The sequence below is a fragment of the Notolepis coatsorum genome (genome assembly GCF_963971535.1).
Source record: "Notolepis coatsorum genome assembly, chromosome: 9".
Classification (NCBI taxonomy): domain Eukaryota; kingdom Metazoa; phylum Chordata; class Actinopteri; order Aulopiformes; family Paralepididae; genus Notolepis; species Notolepis coatsorum.
In genome coordinates this window covers 128,528,824-128,552,823 of record NC_140173.1, presented here as the reverse complement: position 1 = coordinate 128,552,823, position 24,000 = coordinate 128,528,824, and the positions used below count along the sequence as shown (strand labels likewise).

General features: G+C 49.5%; 1 protein-coding gene across 1 annotated transcript in view; it reads right to left on the bottom strand.

Moving 5' to 3' along the window:
* piezo1 (piezo type mechanosensitive ion channel component 1 (Er blood group)) overlaps positions 1–24,000 on the bottom strand; it is a 220,676-nt gene that overhangs the window by 44,969 nt on the left and 151,707 nt on the right. The window contains 3 exon segments of the mRNA XM_084321995.1: positions 2,024–2,180; positions 5,373–5,477; positions 6,358–6,562. Of these exon segments, the coding sequence (XP_084178121.1) occupies positions 2,024–2,180; positions 5,373–5,477; positions 6,358–6,562 (467 nt within the window).

Here is a 24,000-nt window from a genome sequence, read left to right as displayed (position 1 = left end):
ACGGAAGGAACAGTCGTCATGATTATTGACCAGTCACTACCCAGAGCTATGTGGCCGGCTGGCCGCGTAAGCAAAGTGATCACCGGTGCCGATGGCAAGGTCCGAGCAGCTGAAGTACTCGTCCAGGGGCGCATTTACACCCGTCCTGTGGCGAGGCTCATAGAACTGCCCCGACTCCCAGACACAATCGATGATGACCATGACCCTATGACTTTGTGAGTTGACTGACCCTTACAGCGAACCCTTGAGTGGTGGACAGTGCGGTTAATCTGTCTCTGCTTAGCTAATTGGGTTGGGACCAATTAGGGGGCGGCTGTTCTGAAGGATCAGATTAAACCGAATATATATATTTATTTATATATATATATTTAATTGTATTTGTATATCCCCTGATATCCCTTGTATATTCCTTGTACAATATGCATTGAATATCCCTTCTAGTCTACTGAACATCCCATAATAGTCTCCATTCTACCATTGGACGAGACCTTGGTGCCAGGTCGCCATACCCCTCAGACCAGGTTCAATCGTACCGCTCAACATGTATGGACAAGTCCTAGTTCCGCGTAGGAATATGTCTACCGCACCACTAATGGTACTATTTGTTCATAGTGCGTATATATACTGCGCTATTAAAGTAGAGCTTTCTTTTAGTCCAGTTCCTTACCCTCCAACAGAGTGACAGACGCAAAAGCCTCCCCGCGAACCACGTGTGGGCAGTAAGGCCAATTCGGCCCAGTATCGGCATTGAGACATCGTGTATATTAATATTTGAATAGTCATATTTGGCACTATATCGTCGAGTTGGACGTATTCTATTAAGCTAATAATAGTCTATTCATGTGTAGTGCCTCGTGCGGTAAGAGTTCTATAGTAATCAGCACCCCCATCGTTTCGGGCATCAGCTGGACGCTTATCCAGGGTGGTTGACCCCACGTGAAGCTGCACCCGAGGAGCTCCAGGCCAAAGAGCGAGTGGACCTGTATATTGGATTATTCTACCGACGACGGCTAGCCTTCCCCGGCTTGGATTATGCTTTGAGTACTTTGATTATTCTATGGATAAAGGCCAACACTGCGGTGTGTTGGAAATACCCCCCCCGGAGAGGACGACAGGTGAGAAGACGCTCTACACGACGAGGTCGCCTCACGTCTCTCCATCGTGGACCGGAGGACGCCGGCCACAGAGAGTCCAACTGCTTTCATCTGTGGATCGAGGATCGCTGGGCACCGGGTCGCACGACTGTGGGCTCTCCCAGGATACCCTCGGCCAGACGGGATACAGCCAGACTCTACCCCCCCCCCCTCCAGCTGTCCTACAAGCAGTCGGAACCTTCCCCTAGTGTATCCAGCTATATAATCATTCAAGTATCATTGCTATTGTTCCCTAAATATTCCAGGTTGTATATTTGCTTCCTGCGCAATCAGAGATTGGACATTCGATATTGATCTACCTATGAATACTCATTTGCCATAAAAGTGCATACTATTTCAAATCATAAATGTAATTAAGTGATCGTTGTACATACCTTTTGCTATGTATTATTATTAAACGCAGACTTTCGACTTGGTACATTTGTGTTGGATCCGTTTCATCAGGTGGGAGTGTTTATCATAATTATTTATACCTAGTACTGGGTGGCCAGAGTCTAAAGTACAAGAGGTAGTGGTAGTAAGTATCATATCTAACCATACAGTCAGGGAATTGTACCCCTCAGTTACACTATTACTATTACTACTACCACTACTACTACTACTACTACTACTACTACTACTGCTACTACTACTACTACTACTGCTACTACTATTACTACTACTATTACTACTACTACTACTACTACTGCTGCTACTACTACTACTACTACTACTACTACTACTACTACTACTACTACTACTACTACTACTACTACTACTACTAATAATAATAATAATAATAATAATAATAATAATAATAATAACAATACTAATAGTAACTAATAAAGTAGTAACCTGCAGTTGATGATAGTAACTAATAAAGTAGTAACCTGCAGTTGATGAAGTTGGGAGCAGGATTGAAAAGTCTAGCTTCCATGGGATTAGGGTCGTCAGTGTTTTCTCCGGCTAGAACCATCCAGTCCTCTGTCTTTTCACACTCAAACACCTTCCACTGGTGAGACGCGCACATCAGCAGCACAAAGTCCGCTGGAAAATACACACAAACACTCACAGAGTGTCAGATTAACAGTATAGTACTATCATCATCATCATCATCATCATCATCATTGTAGTAACCATTCTCCTTCAAAGGCCAATATTATTATCGTTATTATAATCATATTTTGTATCAGTTACCATAAATATACATGATTGAACCAGGTGCATAAAGACAGTTGCCCATGGACAGCTTGGCCCACCTGGGAAAGATGTTTGGATCCATTGCACTGTGGGATGAGCATCCTTAAGTACCTGGGGCTGTTTTGTTCTTTTCTCCCATCCCTCAGTTTTGTTGTTATGCCAATTCCCTTCCTGGTCGTTGCACTGCCCTACTGTCGGTCTGGGGAGGGTGTAGACTACCACACGCCTCCTCCGATACATGTGGAATCGCCAGCCACTTCTTTTCACCTGACAGCTAAGAGTTTCACTGGGAGAGCGTAACACGCATGGAGGTTCACAGCGTCTCCCCTCCCAGCTGAACAAGCACCCTGACCGACCAGTAGGAGTCACTATTGCAACGACCAGGACTCATACCCCATGGCTTCCCACCCACATGAACACTGACACGACTGTGCAGGTACCGCTGCCGGGAATTGAACCCGGGTCTCTGTGGTGGTAGGTGAGTGCTGCTTACACCTCTACAATAGCCAGACGCACCGTGGGGCTGGTTTTTAAAGAGTTAATAATAGTGATTGTATTGTATTATATGTGTAAATTGGGTTTCTCAAAACTGATAATCATGATGCTAAAAGGTATGATTAGGATTTGGTAATCCAATTCTACCGTTTAGTTTAAGCAAGATTAAACGCTGCACTGTGGTTTTTCAAAGCTCAAATACCGAGATCAGGGAGGCTTTGGTGCCAAATTTCAGGATGATATTATCTGAATAAAAAAAAAAAAAAAAAAAAAAAAAAAAAAATCTAACCCTAACTAACCGTACTGTCATGCACTTGTCCTAATAAACTAACCTACACTGTAGCACTCAACACTTTGATGAACATTGTTGCTCAGCTGATAGAGTTGTGCCCTTCCTGATGGCTTGTCGTACAGAACTTGTAAGTCGCTTTGGATAAAAGCGTCAGCTAAATGACTAAATGTAAATGTAATCCCAAAAGAGAGGTGGATTTGGAGTCGATAGATAAAAACAACGGGCCTTACTTTTTACAGAAACAACAGATAACAACAGGTAAGGATTTGTGAGAAATCAACCTTTGTGCCCTAAAGGTGATCAAAACAGATGGTCACAACAGAGTGTCTTATGTGCACAATGTAAGAAATAAATATACATTTAAACCATCTTTTGTTTTGAAAATAAAGTAATTGATGAACTCTTGCATGTAGAGACACACTGACTACTTCTTTGCAGTAAGACAGTGAAGTACTGAGCATGCAGTAACATCATTTGACCAACAGATGGCGAGATTAAGCTTATTACAGTAAAGCACTGGCAGAAAAGCAATACGATCATTGTCATCCTGGACTGCAGAAGAAGATATTTCATTACCCAGATACTTTTGATTCAGATTAAAGTTCTGAAAACCTGCCCCCAGCTTTACACACATCCAGTCTATAGGAAATATGCCATGGCAGTTGGTTAAAACCGCTGGAAAAAACAGTTGGATGCATAAATGTCTGGTTGAAGCCTGGTCTGTTATTATGATACAATCACTTGCTAATGTCTTTCATCCACTCATCCTGAGTTGGTGATCTTTTGACAATTTTTTTTTATACAAATACAAGATTTAATATTGTATTGTATTTTTTATATTTGGTGGTTAATGCATACCTGGATAAACTGTTGTACTTTGCTGTATTTCTGTTGCCAAAATGCACACACAGAACAACATCAATGACATGATCATTGTTTACTAATTGTATAATGCAAGTCAAGAGGACAGTAGATGGCGCACGCACACAAACACCTGCACACGTGTGCAAGCGTTTACACACACACACACACACACACACACACACACACACACACACACACACACACACACACACACACACACACACACACACACACATTTGAAAATAAACACACACACACATTTGAAATGTTTATTTATGTCCACATAAACAGTACAAGGAAGTACAAGGAAGTACATAAAAAGTACAAGGAAGCCTCATACAAAGGACATAAACAATGCGAGTGCAATCAGAAAATTATGAAGAACAGTCAGGTACAAGGTGCATGGGCGGCAGAATCATGGGAAAAGGTAACAGTGCCTCCTCCAAATTGAGCGGCTTCCTATAATTGCTGATACTGAGCAGTACCTGGCTAACTGCTTGGCCTTCCTTTTGGGGAGACCGGCTATTTGTAGGCCCCTCACAACCAACTTGTGCACATGCCCTAGGCTGCCAAAGATAAAAACTAGGAGTTTACATCTGTAGCCTAGCTGTGAGATGGTCTGCTGTAGCTGTTGGTATTTCAGCACTTTGGTTAGGAAGGCTTCTTCTAAGCTGTAATCAAAAGTACAGCCAACCTCAAGAATGGACACCTCCCTAAGGTGTTCATTTACCACAAATACATCAGGGGTGTTAGCTGTAATACTAGAGAACATGGAATCATTATTGCACAGGTTGAACATGCTTGGCTTCACAGTAGAATGCTTATACAGTGTGATGGAGGACCTAAAAATAAGAGAGATATCTTTCGCTATCAAATCTACTATTCTGTCATGCAGGCCCCTGTATACATGGCAACCATTTAAGATGTGGGACATGGTTTCAGCTATTTAGTTATTGTCATGATGAATACAGTGAGGAGCATGACTGCCTGGAAACCAGATGGAGAGATTCAGTTTAGATGGTAAGACCTGTAATCTCGCTTTCAGAGTAAAGATAACAATGCACTCATCTATGGCAACATTTTTGAACACAGAGTGAGAGACAGAATGGTCCGCAGCAGGGAGACACGCAATCTTCCCCTGCAGTCTCAACTCAGTCCATTGTTCCCGCTGTCTTTGTTGTTGTGCCCACAGGAGGCGACCTTGGGCATTAGTCAGTGGAAGTTGGTGATCCATTCCACACACAGACATAGATGCTCTGACTGAGATACTGGGGTCAGATATAATATTCTCTGAGACAGCCACTGCCTCAGAGTTAGACCCCACCCACACACACACAAAATCACAGACCACAGATACCACACACAAACTCATTTACATACAGACTCACCCATGAGGTTTTTGGAGCTGGGCACCGTGTAGAAGTCAGGCAAGAAGGTCCACTTAATGAGAGCTGAGTTGATCATCACTGGTGTGTCCCAACGCCACGGGTATTCTAGAGGGAGAAAGAGCTGTTTTAGGTTCAACACGTTTATTCCGCATTTTAAAAGGTGTGCTTTTAAACGACAGAAAAACAAGCAAACGATTGGACTACTGTTGACATTCCATATAATCAATGTTAGGATGTTTGTTATGAATTGAAAATGGGGGACCCTGATGTAAACAAAACGAAAGTCTTTCTCTGGTCTGCATCCCCTTAACAATTGTGTGTATTGCGGGCGGCTACGTGGCGTAGTGGGCAAGGCGCTCGCCATGAATACTGGAGACGCTGGGCTTGCCTGTTCGAGCCCAGCGCTCCACATTGCTTTCAGTTTAGCTGGTCGTCCGTACTAATACACATTGGCCGTATTAGGGGGTGGGAAACTGATGGGTGGGGATCGGGCGTTGTGGAGACCGACTCCTACAGGTCGGTTGGTGCGCCTGCGCAGTAGAATCAGGAAGTGTCGGGGGCAGCGTGAGCCTCCCACGCGTTACTCCTCGCCACTGAGAGATCGAGCTGCGCAGGTGAAAAGATGCGACTGCTGTTACCTCAAGTACCGGAGGGGACTTGTGCTATGTATGACTTAGTCCACATTGCAGCCGGCTTGTGGGAGGCAAGAAACAGCGTTCGTGACAGGGGAGGGTTGAATTGGATGATACGAAATTGGGATGGGAGAAAATATAGAAAATGGGAGAAAAAGTGGATAAAAAAAAATAACAATTGTGTGTATTGAGCCGTACTGTATTATTGTACCCATTCTGCAATCGGTTAAATAAAATGTGTCAATCAATATCTATACAGGTATCATAGTGTGCTACTTTCTTTTTGTTTGTAAACACAGTACATATAAGTATATTTTTATATAATGGATTGTATTATACATTTCTCTACTCACCTATACAGAGTGCAGGGGGTATGCCCACACACAGGACGTACTGGTAGATCATGAAGACAGAGAGGAACAGACAGTATTTGGGCCAGATCGTAGCGATGGCCGCCCTGCGACGCCTCACCAGGATGGCCATCAACCAGCAGCCGTGGATTATCACCAGGAAATTCATCCGCTGGCCAATCACATTCACCGTCATCAGGAAGCATATCTTCACAGAACAGGCAGACGGGAAGAATAATTCATATAAGAGAATAATAATGCAGTAAGGAAGGCCAAGGAGGCACTGCAGGGGGTGGACACTGCTGACTGTTATTCAATAGACATGGTATTAGAGCATGGCATGGCATTATTATCTGCTATTTTATTAGAACGCATGTGGTAGGCTACATTGGAGAAAATCAAGAAAGATGGAAGGAAAAGAGGGGAGACTTCTCTAATACACAGTATGTGCCGAAGCCCCTCCTAGGAAGCCACTCCTAACGAATTCACGGTATTCTCATGTGTCATGCATTTCCTGCCAGAATGGTGCAATGCTATAACAAAGCTCATTGGCTATGGTTGTCATTTGATTACAATTGGTTGATTATAATCACCTGTTGTTTGATTACAATCACCTGTTGTTTGATTACAATCACCTGTTGTTTAATAACCGTCACCTGTTGTTTGATTATATTCACCTGTTGTTTGATTACAATCACCTGTTGTTTAATAACCGTCACCTGTTGTTTGATTATATTCACCTGTTGTTTGATTATATTCACCTGTTGTGAAGGATCAGATTAAACCGAATATATATATTTATTTATGGATATATATTTAATAGTATTTGTATATCGTTTGATATCCCTTGTATATTCCTTGTACATATACACGGAATATCCCTTTATTCTACTACAGCCCATAATAGTTCATTCTCTTATTGGACAAAAGGACCAGGCGCCAGGGACCGGCCCCTGGCGTTCAAGTTCAAAGGTACCGACGAGACATGCCCTTACTAGCCCCAGCTCCGCGCAGGAATACGGCTACCGAAAGCAGAGTGGCACTACTTGTCCACTGTGCATATAAATATGGCGCAAGAAATGTAGAATTCCTCTTAGTCCTTTACCCTTCTACCCAACTAAGTAACAAGACGTGAAGCCTCACCCCACGATACCGCGTGCGGTGTAGTACGGCCTGTTTGGCCTTAGAATAGCAGTGAGACCTCGTGCGAATTAATAGCTGAATTGCCAGAGTTTGGCACCGTATTTCTATTAAGTAACAATAGTCTATTATGTATGGTGCATCGTACGGTTAGAGTTCTAAAGTGAGCAGCACCCCCATCGCTTCCTCGCGTTATCTAGAGTCTTAACCAGGTTGGGCAGACCACACGTGGTGCTTTCATCCGAGGAGTTCTAGGCGAGGACGAGTGGACCTGCACATTGGATTACCTACCCCGACGACTGCTGAGCCCTATACGGCATGGAATATCTATTTGCTTTGGTGCTTTGATTTGTGGAGCGGATAATCGCCAACACCGGTGAGTGTTGGATTTACCCCGAGAGGAGCCAAGGTGAGACGGCGCTCAGACCAGACCGAGGTCGCCTCGCTTCTCCTTCGTTGTGGACCTACAGCTACAGCTACAGCTATCGTCTACAAGAGAGCCCAAGTGTATTCATCTGCGGATCAAGGTTCTACGGGCACTGTGTTCTGTACCTGAACTCTCCCTAGAAATCGTTGACCAGACGGGATACAGCCGACGGCTCTCCTACCCCCCCTACTGGCTTACAACCGGCAGGACCCTTTACAGTATATCCTGCTATAATCATTAAGTGCCATCGTTATAATTCCCTAAGAGCCAGGTTGTATACTTGCTTCCTGTGTAACCAGAGATTGGACATTCAGTGTTGATTTGCATACGAGTACTCATTTGCCTTACAAGAGCATTCAATTCAAATCATAAATGTAATAAGTAACTATTATATGTACCTTTTGCTATATATTAAATATTTGACTATTACCTTTGTGTGGACCTGATTTCATATGTGGGAAAGTGTTCATCATACTTAGATATCGTGTACTGTATGGCCAGTAATTAAAGTACATAAAGCGGTAGTGGTTTAATGATACCATACTTATCAATACAGTCAGGGAATTGTACCCCTCAGTTACAATTGGTCCTTCGAGCCGGAGGGTAATTAGTGTAATATTAATATAGTGGTATTAATATTGAAATGGCCTATGATGAACACTCCACGAAACGGTCCTCCTAAAGTAGAACGCCCGCAACGTAGACGACAGCCACCTCAGTACTTAGAGGATTACGCTGTCAGTAAACTACCTAGCCTTCTACAAACAGTAAACGCAGTAAAAGTAGAAAGTAAAATTATGTCCGACCCTATCAACCAGGATACCCCGACCACAGAGGCCCTAGTGGGTTCTAATGTAACTGACCAAGCTCACGGTGGGGACCAGGAGGGAACTGACACGACTTTACCCCCCGCCAAGACCGAAGAAGTAGTCCCCCCAGATCTCCGGGAGGAAGACAACCCTCCAGAGGTGGAACTCTGCACGGAACAAGATGAGGAGAGCGCCGAGGAGATAGAGCTCCAGGACTCCTCGCAGGGGAACGCATCCCCAACGGGTACAGCCAGGAGCGGCTCACCTCTACAAGCGTCTTCCCCCAGCGAGGCGGAGAGGATGCTGTCACAGGCGTTCTTCGCCAGCCTGACAGCCTCTACCGAACGCGATCGACTTCAGGGTGAACGCGATCGACTTCAGGGTGAACGCGATCGACTCCAAACACAGCAACGGAGCGAAGAAGAGCACATACGTCTGGAGCTGAGACGCCTTCAGACGGAAGAGAATATGGCAAGAGACCGGGCCGACACCCAGCGTGCCGCTGCCGGTGCCCAAAGAGAAGCCGATCTCACCAAGCGCAACGCCGAGCGCGACAGACTACAAGGCGAGCGCGACAGACTACAAGCCGAGCGCGACAGACTACAAGCGCAGCTAATGGAGCAGCTGATCACCAGGGCAACACCCCCTCCCTCCACAAGGGGTTCCAGGGCCTCGTCAAGACACGTCTCAAGGGCACCCTCCCCTGACCGAGCAGGCGACCTTGAACTCGACCACCAGAGAGAGTCTACACCCCCCTCCGAACTCCTTCCCCGACCGGTCCAAGTGAGACCCAGCTACAAGGAAGGAACGGCGGACACCGCGGAGAGGCTAAATAAACGACTACAGGATCTAGATGACCTGGCAGAAGAAGAAGAGGGAGAAGAGGAGAGTCAAGCCCGACGGCAGCACATTACTCCACAGGACCAGGAGGTCCAGTACAGCCCAGGCTATACCCCCGCGGCTCTGCGCTACAGACCCCTGACTCGATTCACGGGTGAGCATGACGCACGACCAGTCCCGAGGAATAGCACCTGGACCAGCGGGCCATGGTACCCTGCCAGTACCAGCCCACCGAGAGGCGTAAGAAGAGACTCGCCCAGGAGGCCTCTCTTCCAACGCTCACCGATGTGCCAGCCATCCATGGCGTCATACATTGGCACACCGACGTTTCCAGACTTCACCCATGAGAATAGAGCACAGTACACGGAGCTCCGGATGTGCTTAGAGACAATGATGGTGGATGTCGCTGACGAACGCCACAAGTATGCAATATTATTAAAGCACCTGAAAGTGCCCCGAGCGCACAACATAGCGCTGGCCTATGCCACCTCTACGACCCCATACACCGCGGCTCTAGCAGCGCTGGACCAGAGATATGGACGTATATGGGATTACGTAATACAGGAGATAAGGCATATTGACCGCCTACCCCCAGCAACAGACAATCGCTCACTAGACGACCTGTCTATAAAAGTACAATCCCTGGTAGGGATGCTGGGGGCGCAACGAGAAAAGGGTATGCACGAACTATACACAAACTCGAACGTCGAGAGGATTTTAGAGAAGCTGCCGCCCGCCCGACAGGAGCGCTTCAGGCGGCAAAGAGACCACCGTGATCCTAACGGTCCCGAGCCATCCCTCCTAGATTTAGCCGACTTCCTGGCGAGAGAAGTCAGCAGCCTACGGCTGGATACGTTCGTGCGGAGCACACCAAGCTCCAGAGAGGGACCTAGGAGAGTAAACGATGGCCGAAGATCGGTGACTGTCATGCACCAATCAGAATCAGTACCGAGCAGCAAGAACCACAGTACCCCCTCGATGAAAGAGAAGTGGAAGATGGTGTGCCCGTACTGCGAGAAGGAACACTGGTTGTCACAATGTGACCAGTTCAAGAAGATGACCGCTGAAGAAGTAAGTCACTGGATAAAGTCCAACAGGCGCTGTTACCGATGTGCGCGCAGTCACATGGCAGCCGAGTGCCGCCTAAAGAAGAGGTGTAGTCGGTGTGACGGAGCCCATCTGGATGTCCTACACGACAGTAACAAAAGAAAGCCTGTACCATCCAGCAGCACAAAGGCAAGTGTTATGTACATTGACCCCGCTAGCAGCAGCGGCGCCCAGGTGCTCTTAAAGGTGGTCCGTGTAACACTAAGTTACCAAGATAAGATCATGGACACTTACGGCGTCCTTGATGACGGGTCAGAGAAGACCCTTCTCCTCGCGTCCGCTGCGGCCCAGCTGGGGCTACGGGGGAGCGAGAACCAGATGACTATTCGGACAATAAGACGAGATCTAAAGACGATAAAGGGCGAGAATGTCTCCTTCACTATCGCAGCAAGCGGGCAGCCCGAGAGACGGTACAGGATTACCAATGCTTTCACCAGCCAAGAAATAGGACTATCGCAGTACACCTACCCCATCGCCAAGCTGATGGAGAAATATGTGCACCTGCGCCAACTACCTATCCCGCTCATAGACGGTGCCACCCCGACCCTGCTGATAGGCTCCGACCATGCAGACCTCATAGTCCTGATAGACCGGGTCCACACAGGACCCAGAGGCTGTCCTGCAGCAGTCGAGACCCGCCTAGGATGGACATTACAAGGCCCCCTCGCTAAGTCTCTTAACCGAACAGCAGCCACTAACTGCCTCCACTCCAGAGCGACAGAAGGAGACACCACACTCCTGCAGCATGTCGAGAGGCTATGGACACTAGAGACAATGCCCTTTAAGAACGAAAAGAAAGACATTCGTTCTAAGGAAGATATCTACGCTATAGCCCTCCTCGAGCACGGGACAAAGAGAGTCAACGTCAACGGAGTGATGAGATACGCAACTCCACTCCTGAGGCGAGAGGGAATGCCCACCTTTCGCGCTACAAAAGAGGCGACGGAGCGGTATCTATTGAACACAGAGCGGCGCCTAGCCAAAGACCCCGCTCAAGAAGCTGTGTACCGCGCTGAGATTACCAAATTAATCACAGCGGGACACATAAAGAAAATTGACATTAAAGAGGCCGATCAGACGACCGAATCATGGTACGTGCCGCACCACAAGGTCCACCACAACGGCAAGGATCGCATTGTGTTTAACTGCAGCTACCAGATCGGATCACAAAATCTGAATAAAGAACTCTTGGCCGGCCCAACACTTGGCCCCTCCCTACTAGGCGTGCTACTACGCTTCCGCCAGGACAAGGTGGCTATCAGCGGCGACATCAAAGGGATGTTCCTGCAGGTGAGACTAGTGGAGGAGGACAAGCCCCTGCTGCGGTTCCTATGGAGAGAGAGGATCGGAGATGAGCGCCCAGCCATCTATCAATGGGAAGTCCTCCCTTTCGGAACCACATGCAGCCCATGCTGTGCTACGTTTGCACTGCAAAAGCACGTCGCAGAGGACCCAGCAGCAGATGAAGAGGTCCAACAAAGTGTGACAAATAGTTTCTACGTGGACAACTGTTTACAAAGCGTCTCGACGCCAGAAGAAGCCGAGGCTCTCCTACTCAAGCTCCGCGCCTCCCTGATCAAAGGCGGCTTTGATCTCAGGCAGTGGGCCAGCAGCGACCCGCAAGTACTGCGCCGCCTCTCCCCCGAGGACAAGGCCGCGAGCAGCGACACCTGGATGGCGACCATCCCAGGAGAAGCCCAAGAAATGACACTGGGACTAGTCTGGCGCTTCAAAACAGACTCGCTCCATTATAGACACAAACCCCTGATCAAGGAGCAGGGAAGGTCGACGGCAATACCGACCACCAGACGGAGTGTATACAGAACACTCGCCAGACAATATGACCCGTTGGGATGTATTCTACCTTACACCACCAGGGCAAAGATGATTGTAAGAGCGCTATGGGACAAAGACCAGGGCTGGGACGATCCCATACCCGAACACCTTGCATCCACATGGAGAGAGTGGGAGACGGAACTCCGCTCACTCCCAGGTGTTAATATACGCCGCAGCTACTTCCCACCCACAGTGAGGCCAGAGACATGCAAGATCGACCTGCACGTATTCAGCGACGCCTCCGAAGTAGCCTACGGTTCGGTGGCTTACTTGCGTGCCCGAGAGGAGGGAGGAGAAATACATACTGCTTTCATCCTGGCTCGCTCAAGAATAGCCCCACGCAAGCAACAATCTATCCCGCGTCTAGAGCTCTGCGCAGCCCTAGCAGGAGCGCAGCTCGCCACGTTAATCCAACGTGAACTCACCATCCCGGTGCAAAGAACAATCTTGTGGTCAGACTCCACGACCGTACTCACATGGATCCGGTCTGATTCGTGCAGATACAAGGTCTTCGTGGGAGTCAGAGTCACCGAGATTCAAGAGTTAACAGAAGTAACCAGCTGGAGGTATGTGGACACCAAACACAACCCAGCTGACGTCATCACCCGGGGAATGTCCCTGGATGACCTCACCCGTCACAACCTCTACAGTGACGGGCCAAAGTTCCTCAAGCTCCCCGAAGAAGAGTGGCCTACACCCACCCCACGGGAGGCGAGTAAAGAGGAGGCAGAGAACAAGAAACCTATGTTCTGTGGGTTGACACACACACTCGTCCCCACAGGCCCGGTTCTAGACGATTGCCTCACCCTAGAGAGTGCGCAGCTAAAGACATTTCTGTGGCACCACCCAGAGGTTCAGCCCACAACTGACATTTCAGCAGCTGACTACGAAGAAGCAGAACTCCTTCTACTACAACGAGCCCAGAGAGACTCGTTCCCCGATGAGCTAGCCTGTCTACAGGGAGCAAAGCCCGTCCCATCAGACAGCAGACTGCTTCACCTGGCCCCCGAGAGCGACGCCCATAATCTCATCAGAGTGGGTGGTCGTCTGCGGAGAGCCCCAGACCTACCGGATGACGTTAAGTACCCGATAGTCTTGAACAGCCGACACAAGGTCACAGAGCTGATCATAAAGAAATACGACGAGGATGTGCACCACGCAGGGGCAGAGAGAGTCTTCGCGGAGATCAGACGTCGTTATTGGATACTGCACGGGAGAGAAGCAGTGCGGCGCTTCCAGCGAACCTGTCTAGACTGCCGTAAGTGGCGCGCGCAGCCCAGTATACCCCGGATGGCTGACCTACCTCCCTGTCGCCTCCGACTCGGCGACAAGCCCTTTCACTCCACCGGTATGGACTGTTTTGGCCCGCTGTATATAAAGAGAGGAAGAGGAACCGAGAAGCGGTGGGGTATTGTATTCAAATGCATGACCACCAGAGCGATACATATCGAACTCCTTCCAACCATGAGCACAGACTCATTCCTTATGGCCTTCCGAAGATTCACATCACGGAAAGGAAAACCGTCTACATTGTTGTCTGATCACGGGACAAACTTCAAAGGCGGAGAAAGAGAGCTGAGAGAGAGCTTCCAAGCTATGGGCCCAGAACTTAAGACCCACCTCGCTCCATCCCAGATTGACTTCCAGTTTAATCCCCCGAACGCACCTCACTTCGGTGGAACCTGGGAACGAGAAGTACGTTCCATAAAGACAGCCCTGTACGTCGTGCTTGGGGCCCAGACTGTGGCGGAAGAAGTCCTAATGACAGTCCTCACGGAGATCGAGGGAGTATTGAACTCAAAGCCCCTCGGTTACGTCTCAAGTGATGTCGCAGATGTCGACCCAGTCACCCCCAACACACTCTTGATGGGGCGGCTGGACCCCGCGCTACCCCAGACAATGTACAGGCCTGAAGAAGCGAACGGCCGAAGAATGTGGAGGTACAGTCAAGTACTGGCTGACAAGTTTTGGAACAGCTTCCTACTCCACTACCTACCGTCTCTACAGACCCGCCAGAAGTGGGTAAAAGAGAGAGACAATTTGACAGAAGGAACAGTCGTCATGATCATCGACCAGTCACTACCCAGAGCTATGTGGCCGGCTGGCCGCGTAAGCAAAGTGATCACCGGTGCCGATGGAAAGGTCCGAGCAGCTGAAGTGCTCGTCCAAGGACGGACTTACACCCGACCCGTGGCGAGGCTAATAGAACTGCCAAGGCTCCCTGATACTATTGATGATGACCATGACCCTATGACTTTGTGAGTTGACTGACCCTTACAGCGGACATTGAGTAGTGGACAGTGCGGTTAATCTGTCTCTGCTTAGCTAATTAGGTGGGACTAATTAGGGGGCGGCTGTTGTGAAGGATCAGATTAAACCGAATATATATATTTATTTATGGATATATATTTAATAGTATTTGTATATCGTTTGATATCCCTTGTATATTCCTTGTACATATACACGGAATATCCCTTTATTCTACTACAGCCCATAATAGTTCATTCTCTTATTGGACAAAAGGACCAGGCGCCAGGGACCGGCCCCTGGCGTTCAAGTTCAAAGGTACCAACGAGACATGCCCTTACTAGCCCCAGCTCCGCGCAGGAATACGGCTACCGAAAGCAGAGCGGCACTACTTGTCCACTGTGCATATAAATATGGCGCAAGAAATGTAGAATTCCTCTTAGTCCTTTACCCTTCTACCCAACTAAGTAACAAGATGTGAAGCCTCACCCCACGATACCGCGTGCGGTGTAGTACGGCCTGTTTGGCCTTAGAATAGCAGTGAGACCTCGTGCGAATTAATAGCTGAATTGCCAGAGTTTGGCACCGTATTTCTATTAAGTAATAATAGTCTATTATGTATGGTGCATCGTACGGTTAGAGTTCTAAAGTGAGCAGCACCCCCATCGCTTCCTCGCGTTATCTAGAGTCTTAACCAGGTTGGGCAGACCACACGTGGTGCTTTCATCCGAGGAGTTCTAGGCGAGGACGAGTGGACCTGCACATTGGATTACCTACCCTGATGACTGCTGAGCCCTATACGGCATGGAATATCTATTTGCTTTGGTGCTTTGATTTGTGGAGCGGATAATCGCCAACACCGGTGAGTGTTGGATTTACCCCGAGAGGAGCCAAGGTGAGACGGCGCTCAGACCAGACTGAGGTCGCCTCGCTTCTTCTTCGTTGTGGACCGACAGCTACAGCTATCGTCTACAAGAGAGCCCAAGTGTATTCATCTGCGGATCAAGGTTCTACGGGCACTGTGTTCTGTACCTGAACTCTCCCTAGAAATCGTTGACCAGACGGGATACAGCCGACGGCTCTCCTACCCCCCCTACTGGCTTACAACCGGCAGGACCCTTTACAGTATATCCTGCTATAATCATTAAGTGCCATCGTTATAATTCCCTAAGAGCCAGGTTGTATACTTGCTTCCTGTGTAACCAGAGATTGGACATTCAGTGTTGATTTGCATACGAGTACTCATTTGCCTTACAAGAGCATTCAATTCAAATCATAAATGTAATAAGTAACTATTATATGTACCTTTTGCTATATATTAAATATTTGACTATTACCTTTGTGTGGACCTGATTTCATATGTGGGAAAGTGTTCATCATACTTAGATATCGTGTACTGTATGGCCAGTAATTAAAGTACATAAAGCGGTAGTGGTTTAATGATACCATACTTATCAATACAGTCAGGGAATTGTACCCCTCAGTTACAATTGGTCCTTCGAGCCGGAGGGTAATTAGTGTAATATTAATATAGTGGTATTAATATTGAAATGGCCTATGATGAACACTCCACGAAACGGTCCTCCTAAAGTAGAACGCCCGCAACGTAGACGACAGCCACCTCAGTACTTAGAGGATTACGCTGTCAGTAAACTACCTAGCCTTCTACAAACAGTAAACGCAGTAAAAGTAGAAAGTAAAATTATGTCCGACCCTATCAACCAGGATACCCCGACCACAGAGGCCCTAGTGGGTTCTAATGTAACTGACCAAGCTCACGGTGGGGACCAGGAGGGAACTGACACGACTTTACCCCCCGCCAAGACCGAAGAAGTAGTCCCCCCAGAGCTCTGGGAGGAAGACAACCCTCCAGAGGTGGAACTCTGCACGGAACAAGATGAGGAGAGCGCCGAGGAGATAGAGCTCCAGGACTCCTCGCAGGGGAACGCATCCCCAACGGGTACAGCCAGGAGCGGCTCACCTCTACAAGCGTCTTCCCCCAGCGAGGCGGAGAGGATGCTGTCACAGGCGTTCTTCGCCAGCCTGACAGCCTCTACCGAACGCGATCGACTTCAGGGTGAACACGATCGACTTCAGGGTGAACGCGATCGACTCTAAACACAGCAACGGAGCGAAGAAGAGCACATACGTCTGGAGCTGAGACGCCTTCAGACGGAAGAGAATATGGCAAGAGACCGGGCCGACACCCAGCGTGCCGCTGCCGGTGCCCAAAGAGAAGCCGATCTCACCAAGCGCGACGCCGAGCGCGACAGACTACAAGGCGAGCGCGACAGACTACAAGCCGAGCGCGACAGACTACAAGCGCAGCTAATGGAGCAGCTGATCACCAGGGCAACACCCCCTCCCTCCACAAGGGGTTCCAGGGCCTCGTCAAGACACGTGTCAAGGGCACCCTCCCCTGACCGAGCAGGCGACCTTGAACTCGACCACCAGAGAGAGTCTACACCCCCCTCCGAACTCCTTCCCCGACCGGTCCAAGTGAGACCCAGCTACAAGGAAGGAACGGCGGACACCGCGGAGAGGCTAAATAAACGACTACAGGATCTAGATGACCTGGCAGAAGAAGAAGAGGGAGAAGAGGAGAGTCAAGCCCGACAGCAGCACATTACTCCACAGGACCAGGAGGTCCAGTACAGCCCAGGCTATACCCCCGCGGCTCTGCGCTACAGACCCCCGACTCGATTCACGGGTGAGCATGACGCACGACCAGTCCCGAGGAATAGCACCTGGACCAGCGGGCCATGGTACCCTGCCAGTACCAGCCCACCGAGAGGCGTAAGAAGAGACTCGCCCAGGAGGCCTCTCTTCCAACGCTCACCGATGTGCCAGCCATCCATGGCGTCATACATTGGCACACCGATGTTTCCAGACTTCACCCATGAGAATCGAGCACAGTACACGGAGCTCCGGATGTGCTTAGAGACAATGATGGTGGATGTCGCTGACGAACGCCACAAGTATGCAATATTATTAAAGCACCTGAAAGTGCCCCGAGCGCACAACATAGCGCTGGCCTATGCCACCTCTACGACCCCATACACCGCGGCTCTAGCAGCGCTGGACCAGAGATATGGACGTATATGGGATTACGTAATACAGGAGATAAGGCATATTGACCGCCTACCCCCAGCAACAGACAATCGCTCACTAGACGACCTGTCTATAAAAGTACAATCCCTGGTAGGGATGCTGGGGGCGCAACGAGAAAAGGGTATGCACGAACTATACGCAAACTCGAACGTCGAGAGGATTTTAGAGAAGCTGCCACCCGCCCGACAGGAGCGCTTCAGGCGGCAAAGAGACCACCGTGATCCTAACGGTCCCGAGCCATCCCTCCTAGATTTAGCCGACTTCCTGGCGAGAGAAGTCAGCAGCCTACGGCTGGATACGTTCGTGCGGAGCACACCAAGCTCCAGAGAGGGACCTAGGAGAGTAAACGATGGCCGAAGATCGGTGACTGTCATGCACCAATCAGAATCAGTACCGAGCAGCAAGAACCACAGTACCCCCTCGATGAAAGAGAAGTGGAAGATGGTGTGCCCGTACTGCGAGAAGGAACACTGGTTGTCACAATGTGACCAGTTCAAGAAGATGACCGCTGAAGAAGTAAGTCACTGGATAAAATCCAACAGGCGCTGTTACCGATGTGCGCGCAGTCACATGGCAGCCGAGTGCCGCCTAAAGAAGAGGTGTAGTCGGTGTGACGGAGCCCATCTGGATGTCCTACACGACAGTAACAAAAGAAAGCCTGTACCATCCAGCAGCACAAAGGCAAGTGTTATGTACATTGACCCCGCTAGCAGCAGCGGCGCCCAGGTGCTCTTAAAGGTGGTCCGTGTAACACTAAGTTACCAAGATAAGATCATGGACACTTACGGCGTCCTTGATGACGGGTCAGAGAAGACCCTTCTCCTCGCGTCCGCTGCGGCCCAGCTGGGGCTACGGGGGAGCGAGAACCAGATGACTATTCGGACAATAAGACGAGATCTAAAGACGATAAAGGGCGAGAATGTCTCCTTCACTATCGCAGCAAGCGGGCAGCCCGAGAGACGGTACAGGATTACCAATGCTTTCACCAGCCAAGAAATAGGACTATCGCAGTACACCTACCCCATCGCCAAGCTAATGGAGAAATATGTGCACCTGCGCCAACTACCTATCCCGCTCATAGACGGTGCCACCCCGACCCTGCTGATAGGCTCCGACCATGCAGACCTCATAGTCCCGATAGACCGGGTCCACACAGGACCCAGAGGCTGTCCTGCAGCAGTCGAGACCCGCCTAGGATGGACATTACAAGGCCCCCTCGCTAAGTCTCTTAACCGAACAGCAGCCACTAACTGCCTCCACTCCAGAGTGACAGAAGGAGACACCACACTCCTGCAGCATGTCGAGAGGCTATGGACACTAGAGACAATGCCCTTTAAGAACGAAAAGAAAGACATTCGTTCTAAGGAAGATATCTACGCTATAGCCCTCCTCGAGCACGGGACAAAGAGAGTCAACGTCAACGGAGTGATGAGATACGCAACTCCACTCCTGAGGCGAGAGGGAATGCCCACCTTTCGCGCTACAAAAGAGGCTACGGAGCGGTATCTATTGAACACAGAGCGGCGCCTAGCCAAAGACCCCGCTCAAGAAGCTGTGTACCGCGCTGAGATTACCAAATTAATCACAGCGGGACACATAAAGAAAATTGACATTAAAGAGGCCGATCAGACGACCGAATCATGGTACGTGCCGCACCACAAGGTCCACCACAACGGCAAGGATCGCATTGTGTTTAACTGCAGCTACCAGATCGGATCACAAAATCTGAATAAAGAACTCTTGGCCGGCCCAACACTCGGCCCCTCCCTACTAGGCGTGCTACTACGCTTCCGCCAGGACAAGGTGGCTATCAGCGGCGACATCAAAGGGATGTTCCTGCAGGTGAGACTAGTGGAGGAGGACAAGCCCCTGCTGCGGTTCCTATGGAGAGAGAGGATCGGAGATGAGCGCCCAGCCATCTATCAATGGGAAGTCCTCCCTTTCGGAACCACATGCAGCCCATGCTGTGCTACGTTTGCACTGCAAAAGCACGTCGCAGAGGACCCAGCAGCAGATGAAGAGGTCCAACAAAGTGTGACAAATAGTTTCTACGTGGACAACTGTTTACAAAGCGTCTCGACGCCAGAAGAAGCCGAGGCTCTCCTACTCAAGCTCCGCGCCTCCCTGATCAAAGGCGGCTTTGATCTCAGGCAGTGGGCCAGCAGCGACCCGCAAGTACTGCGCCGCCTCTCCCCCGAGGACAAGGTCGCGAGCAGCGACACCTGGATGGCGACCATCCCAGGAGAAGCCCAAGAAATGACACTGGGACTAGTCTGGCGCTTCAAAACAGACTCGCTCCATTATAGACACAAACCCCTGATCAAGGAGCAGGGAAGGTCGACGGCAATACCGACCACCAGACGGAGTGTATACAGAACACTCGCCAGACAATATGACCCGTTGGGATGTATTCTACCTTACACCACCAGGGCAAAGATGATTGTAAGAGCGCTATGGGACAAAGACCAGGGCTGGGACGATCCCATACCCGAACACCTTGCATCCACATGGAGAGAGTGGGAGACGGAACTCCACTCACTCCCAGGTGTTAATATACGCCGCAGCTACTTCCCACCCACAGTGAGGCCAGAGACATGCAAGATCGACCTGCACGTATTCAGCGACGCCTCCGAAGTAGCCTACGGTTCGGTGGCTTACTTGCGTGCCCGAGAGGAGGGAGGAGAAATACATACTGCTTTCATCCTGGCTCGCTCAAGAATAGCCCCACGCAAGCAACAATCTATCCCGCGTCTAGAGCTCTGCGCAGCCCTAGCAGGAGCGCAGCTCGCCACGTTAATCCAACGTGAACTCACCATCCCGGTGCAAAGAACAATCTTGTGGTCAGACTCCACGACCGTACTCACATGGATCCGGTCTGATTCGTGCAGATACAAGGTCTTCGTGGGAGTCAGAGTCACCGAGATTCAAGAGTTAACAGAAGTAACCAGCTGGAGGTATGTGGACACCAAACACAACCCAGCTGACGTCATCACCCGGGGAATGTCCCTGGATGACCTCACCCGTCACAACCTCTACAGTGACGGGCCAAAGTTCCTCAAGCTCCCCGAAGAAGAGTGGCCTACACCCACCCCACGGGAGGCGAGTAAAGAGGAGGCAGAGAACAAGAAACCTATGTTCTGTGGGTTGACACACACACTCGTCCCCACAGGCCCGGTTCTAGACGATTGCCTCACCCTAGAGAGTGCGCAGCTAAAGACATTTCTGTGGCACCACCCAGAGGTTCAGCCCACAACTGACATTTCAGCAGCTGACTACGAAGAAGCAGAACTCCTTCTACTACAACGAGCCCAGAGAGACTCGTTCCCCGATGAGCTAGCCTGTCTACAGGGAGCAAAGCCTGTCCCATCAGACAGCAGACTGCTTCACCTGGCCCCAGAGAGCGACGCCCATAATCTCATCAGAGTGGGTGGTCGTCTGCGGAGAGCCCCAGACCTACCGGATGACGTTAAGTACCCGATAGTCTTGAACAGCCGACACAAGGTCACAGAGCTGATCATAAAGAAATACGACGAGGATGTGCACCACGCAGGGGCAGAGAGAGTCTTCGCGGAGATCAGACGTCGTTATTGGATACTGCAAGGGAGAGAAGCAGTGCGGCGCTTCCAGCGAACCTGTCTAGACTGCCGTAAGTGGCGCGCGCAGCCCAGTATACCCCGGATGGCTGACCTACCTCCCTGTCGCCTCCGACTCGGCGACAAGCCCTTTCACTCCACCGGTATGGACTGTTTTGGCCCGCTGTATATAAAGAGAGGAAGAGGAACCGAGAAGCGGTGGGGTATTGTATTCAAATGCATGACCACCAGAGCGATACATATCGAACTCCTTCCAACCATGAGCACAGACTCATTCCTTATGGCCTTCCGAAGATTCACATCACGGAAAGGAAAACCGTCTACATTGTTGTCTGATCACGGGACAAACTTCAAAGGCGGAGAAAGAGAGCTGAGAGAGAGCTTCCAAGCTATGGGCCCAGAACTTAAGACCCACCTCGCTCCATCCCAGATTGACTTCCAGTTTAATCCCCCGAACGCACCTCACTTCGGTGGAACCTGGGAACGAGAAGTACGTTCCATAAAGACAGCCCTGTACGCCGTGCTTGGGGCCCAGACTGTGGCGGAAGAAGTCCTAATGACAGTCCTCACGGAGATCGAGGGAGTATTGAACTCAAAGCCCCTCGGTTACGTCTCAAGTGATGTAGCAGATGTCGACCCAGTCACCCCCAACACACTCTTGATGGGGCGGCTGGACCCTGCGCTACCCCAGACAATGTACAGGCCTGAAGAAGCGAACGGCCGAAGAATGTGGAGGTACAGTCAAGTACTGGCTGACAAGTTTTGGAACAGCTTCCTACTCCACTACCTACCGTCTCTACAGACCCGCCAGAAGTGGGTAAAAGAGAGAGACAATTTGACAGAAGGAGCAGTCGTCATGATCATCGACCAGTCACTACCCAGAGCTATGTGGCCGGCTGGCCGCGTAAGCAAAGTGATCACCGGTGCCGATGGAAAGGTCCGAGCAGCTGAAGTGCTCGTCCAAGGACGGACTTACACCCGACCCGTGGCGAGGCTAATAGAACTGCCAAGGCTCCCTGATACTATTGATGACAACCATGACCCTATGACTTTGTGAGTTGACTGACCCTTACAGCGGACATTGAGTAGTGGACAGTGCGGTTAATCTGTCTCTGCTTAGCTAATTAGGTGGGACTAATTAGGGGGCGGCTGTTGTGAAGGATCAGATTAAACCGAATATATATATTTATTTATGGATATATATTTAATAGTATTTGTATATCGTTTGATATCCCTTGTATATTCCTTGTACATATACACAGAATATCCCTTTATTCTACTACAGCCCATAATAGTTCATTCTCTTATTGGACAAAAGGACCAGGCGCCAGGGACCGGCCCCTGGCGTTCAAGTTCAAAGGTACCGACGAGACATGCCCTTACTAGCCCCAGCTCCGCGCAGGAATACGGCTACCGAAAGCAGAGCGGCACTACTTGTCCACTGTGCATATAAATATGGCGCAAGAAATGTAGAATTCATCTTAGTCCTTTACCCTTCTACCCAACTAAGTAACAAGATGTGAAGCCTCACCCCACGATACCGCGTGCGGTGTAGTACGGCCTGTTTGGCCTTAGAATAGCAGTGAGACCTCGTGCGAATTAATAGCTGAATTGCCAGAGTTTGGCACCGTATTTCTATTAAGTAATAATAGTCTATTATGTATGGTGCATCGTACGGTTAGAGTTCTAAAGTGAGCAGCATCCCCATCGCTTCCTCGCGTTATCTAGAGTCTTAACCAGGTTGGGCAGACCACACGTGGTGCTTTCATCCGAGGAGTTCTAGGCGAGGACGAGTGGACCTGCACATTGGATTACCTACCCTGACGACTGCTGAGCCCTATACGGCATGGAATATCTATTTGCTTTGGTGCTTTGATTTGTGGAGCGGATAATCGCCAACACCGGTGAGTGTTGGATTTACCCCGAGAGGAGCCAAGGTGAGACGGCGCTCAGACCAGACTGAGGTCGCCTCGCTTCTTCTTCGTTGTGGACCGACAGCTACAGCTATCGTCTACAAGAGAGCCCAAGTGTATTCATCTGCGGATCAAGGTTCTACGGGCACTGTGTTCTGTACCTGAACTCTCCCTAGAAATCGTTGACCAGACGGGATACAGCCGACGGCTCTCCTACCCCCCCTACTGGCTTACAACCGGCAGGACCCTTTACAGTATATCCTGCTATAATCATTAAGTGCCATCGTTATAATTCCCTAAGAGCCAGGTTGTATACTTGCTTCCTGTGTAACCAGAGATTGGACATTCAGTGTTGATTTGCATACGAGTACTCATTTGCCTTACAAGAGCATTCAATTCAAATCATAAATGTAATAAGTAACTATTATATGTACCTTTTGCTATATATTAAATATTTGACTATTACCTTTGTGTGGACCTGATTTCATATGTGGGAAAGTGTTCATCATACTTAGATATCGTGTACTGTATGGCCAGTAATTAAAGTACATAAAGCGGTAGTGGTTTAATGATACCATACTTATCAATACAGTCAGGGAATTGTACCCCTCAGTTACAGTAAT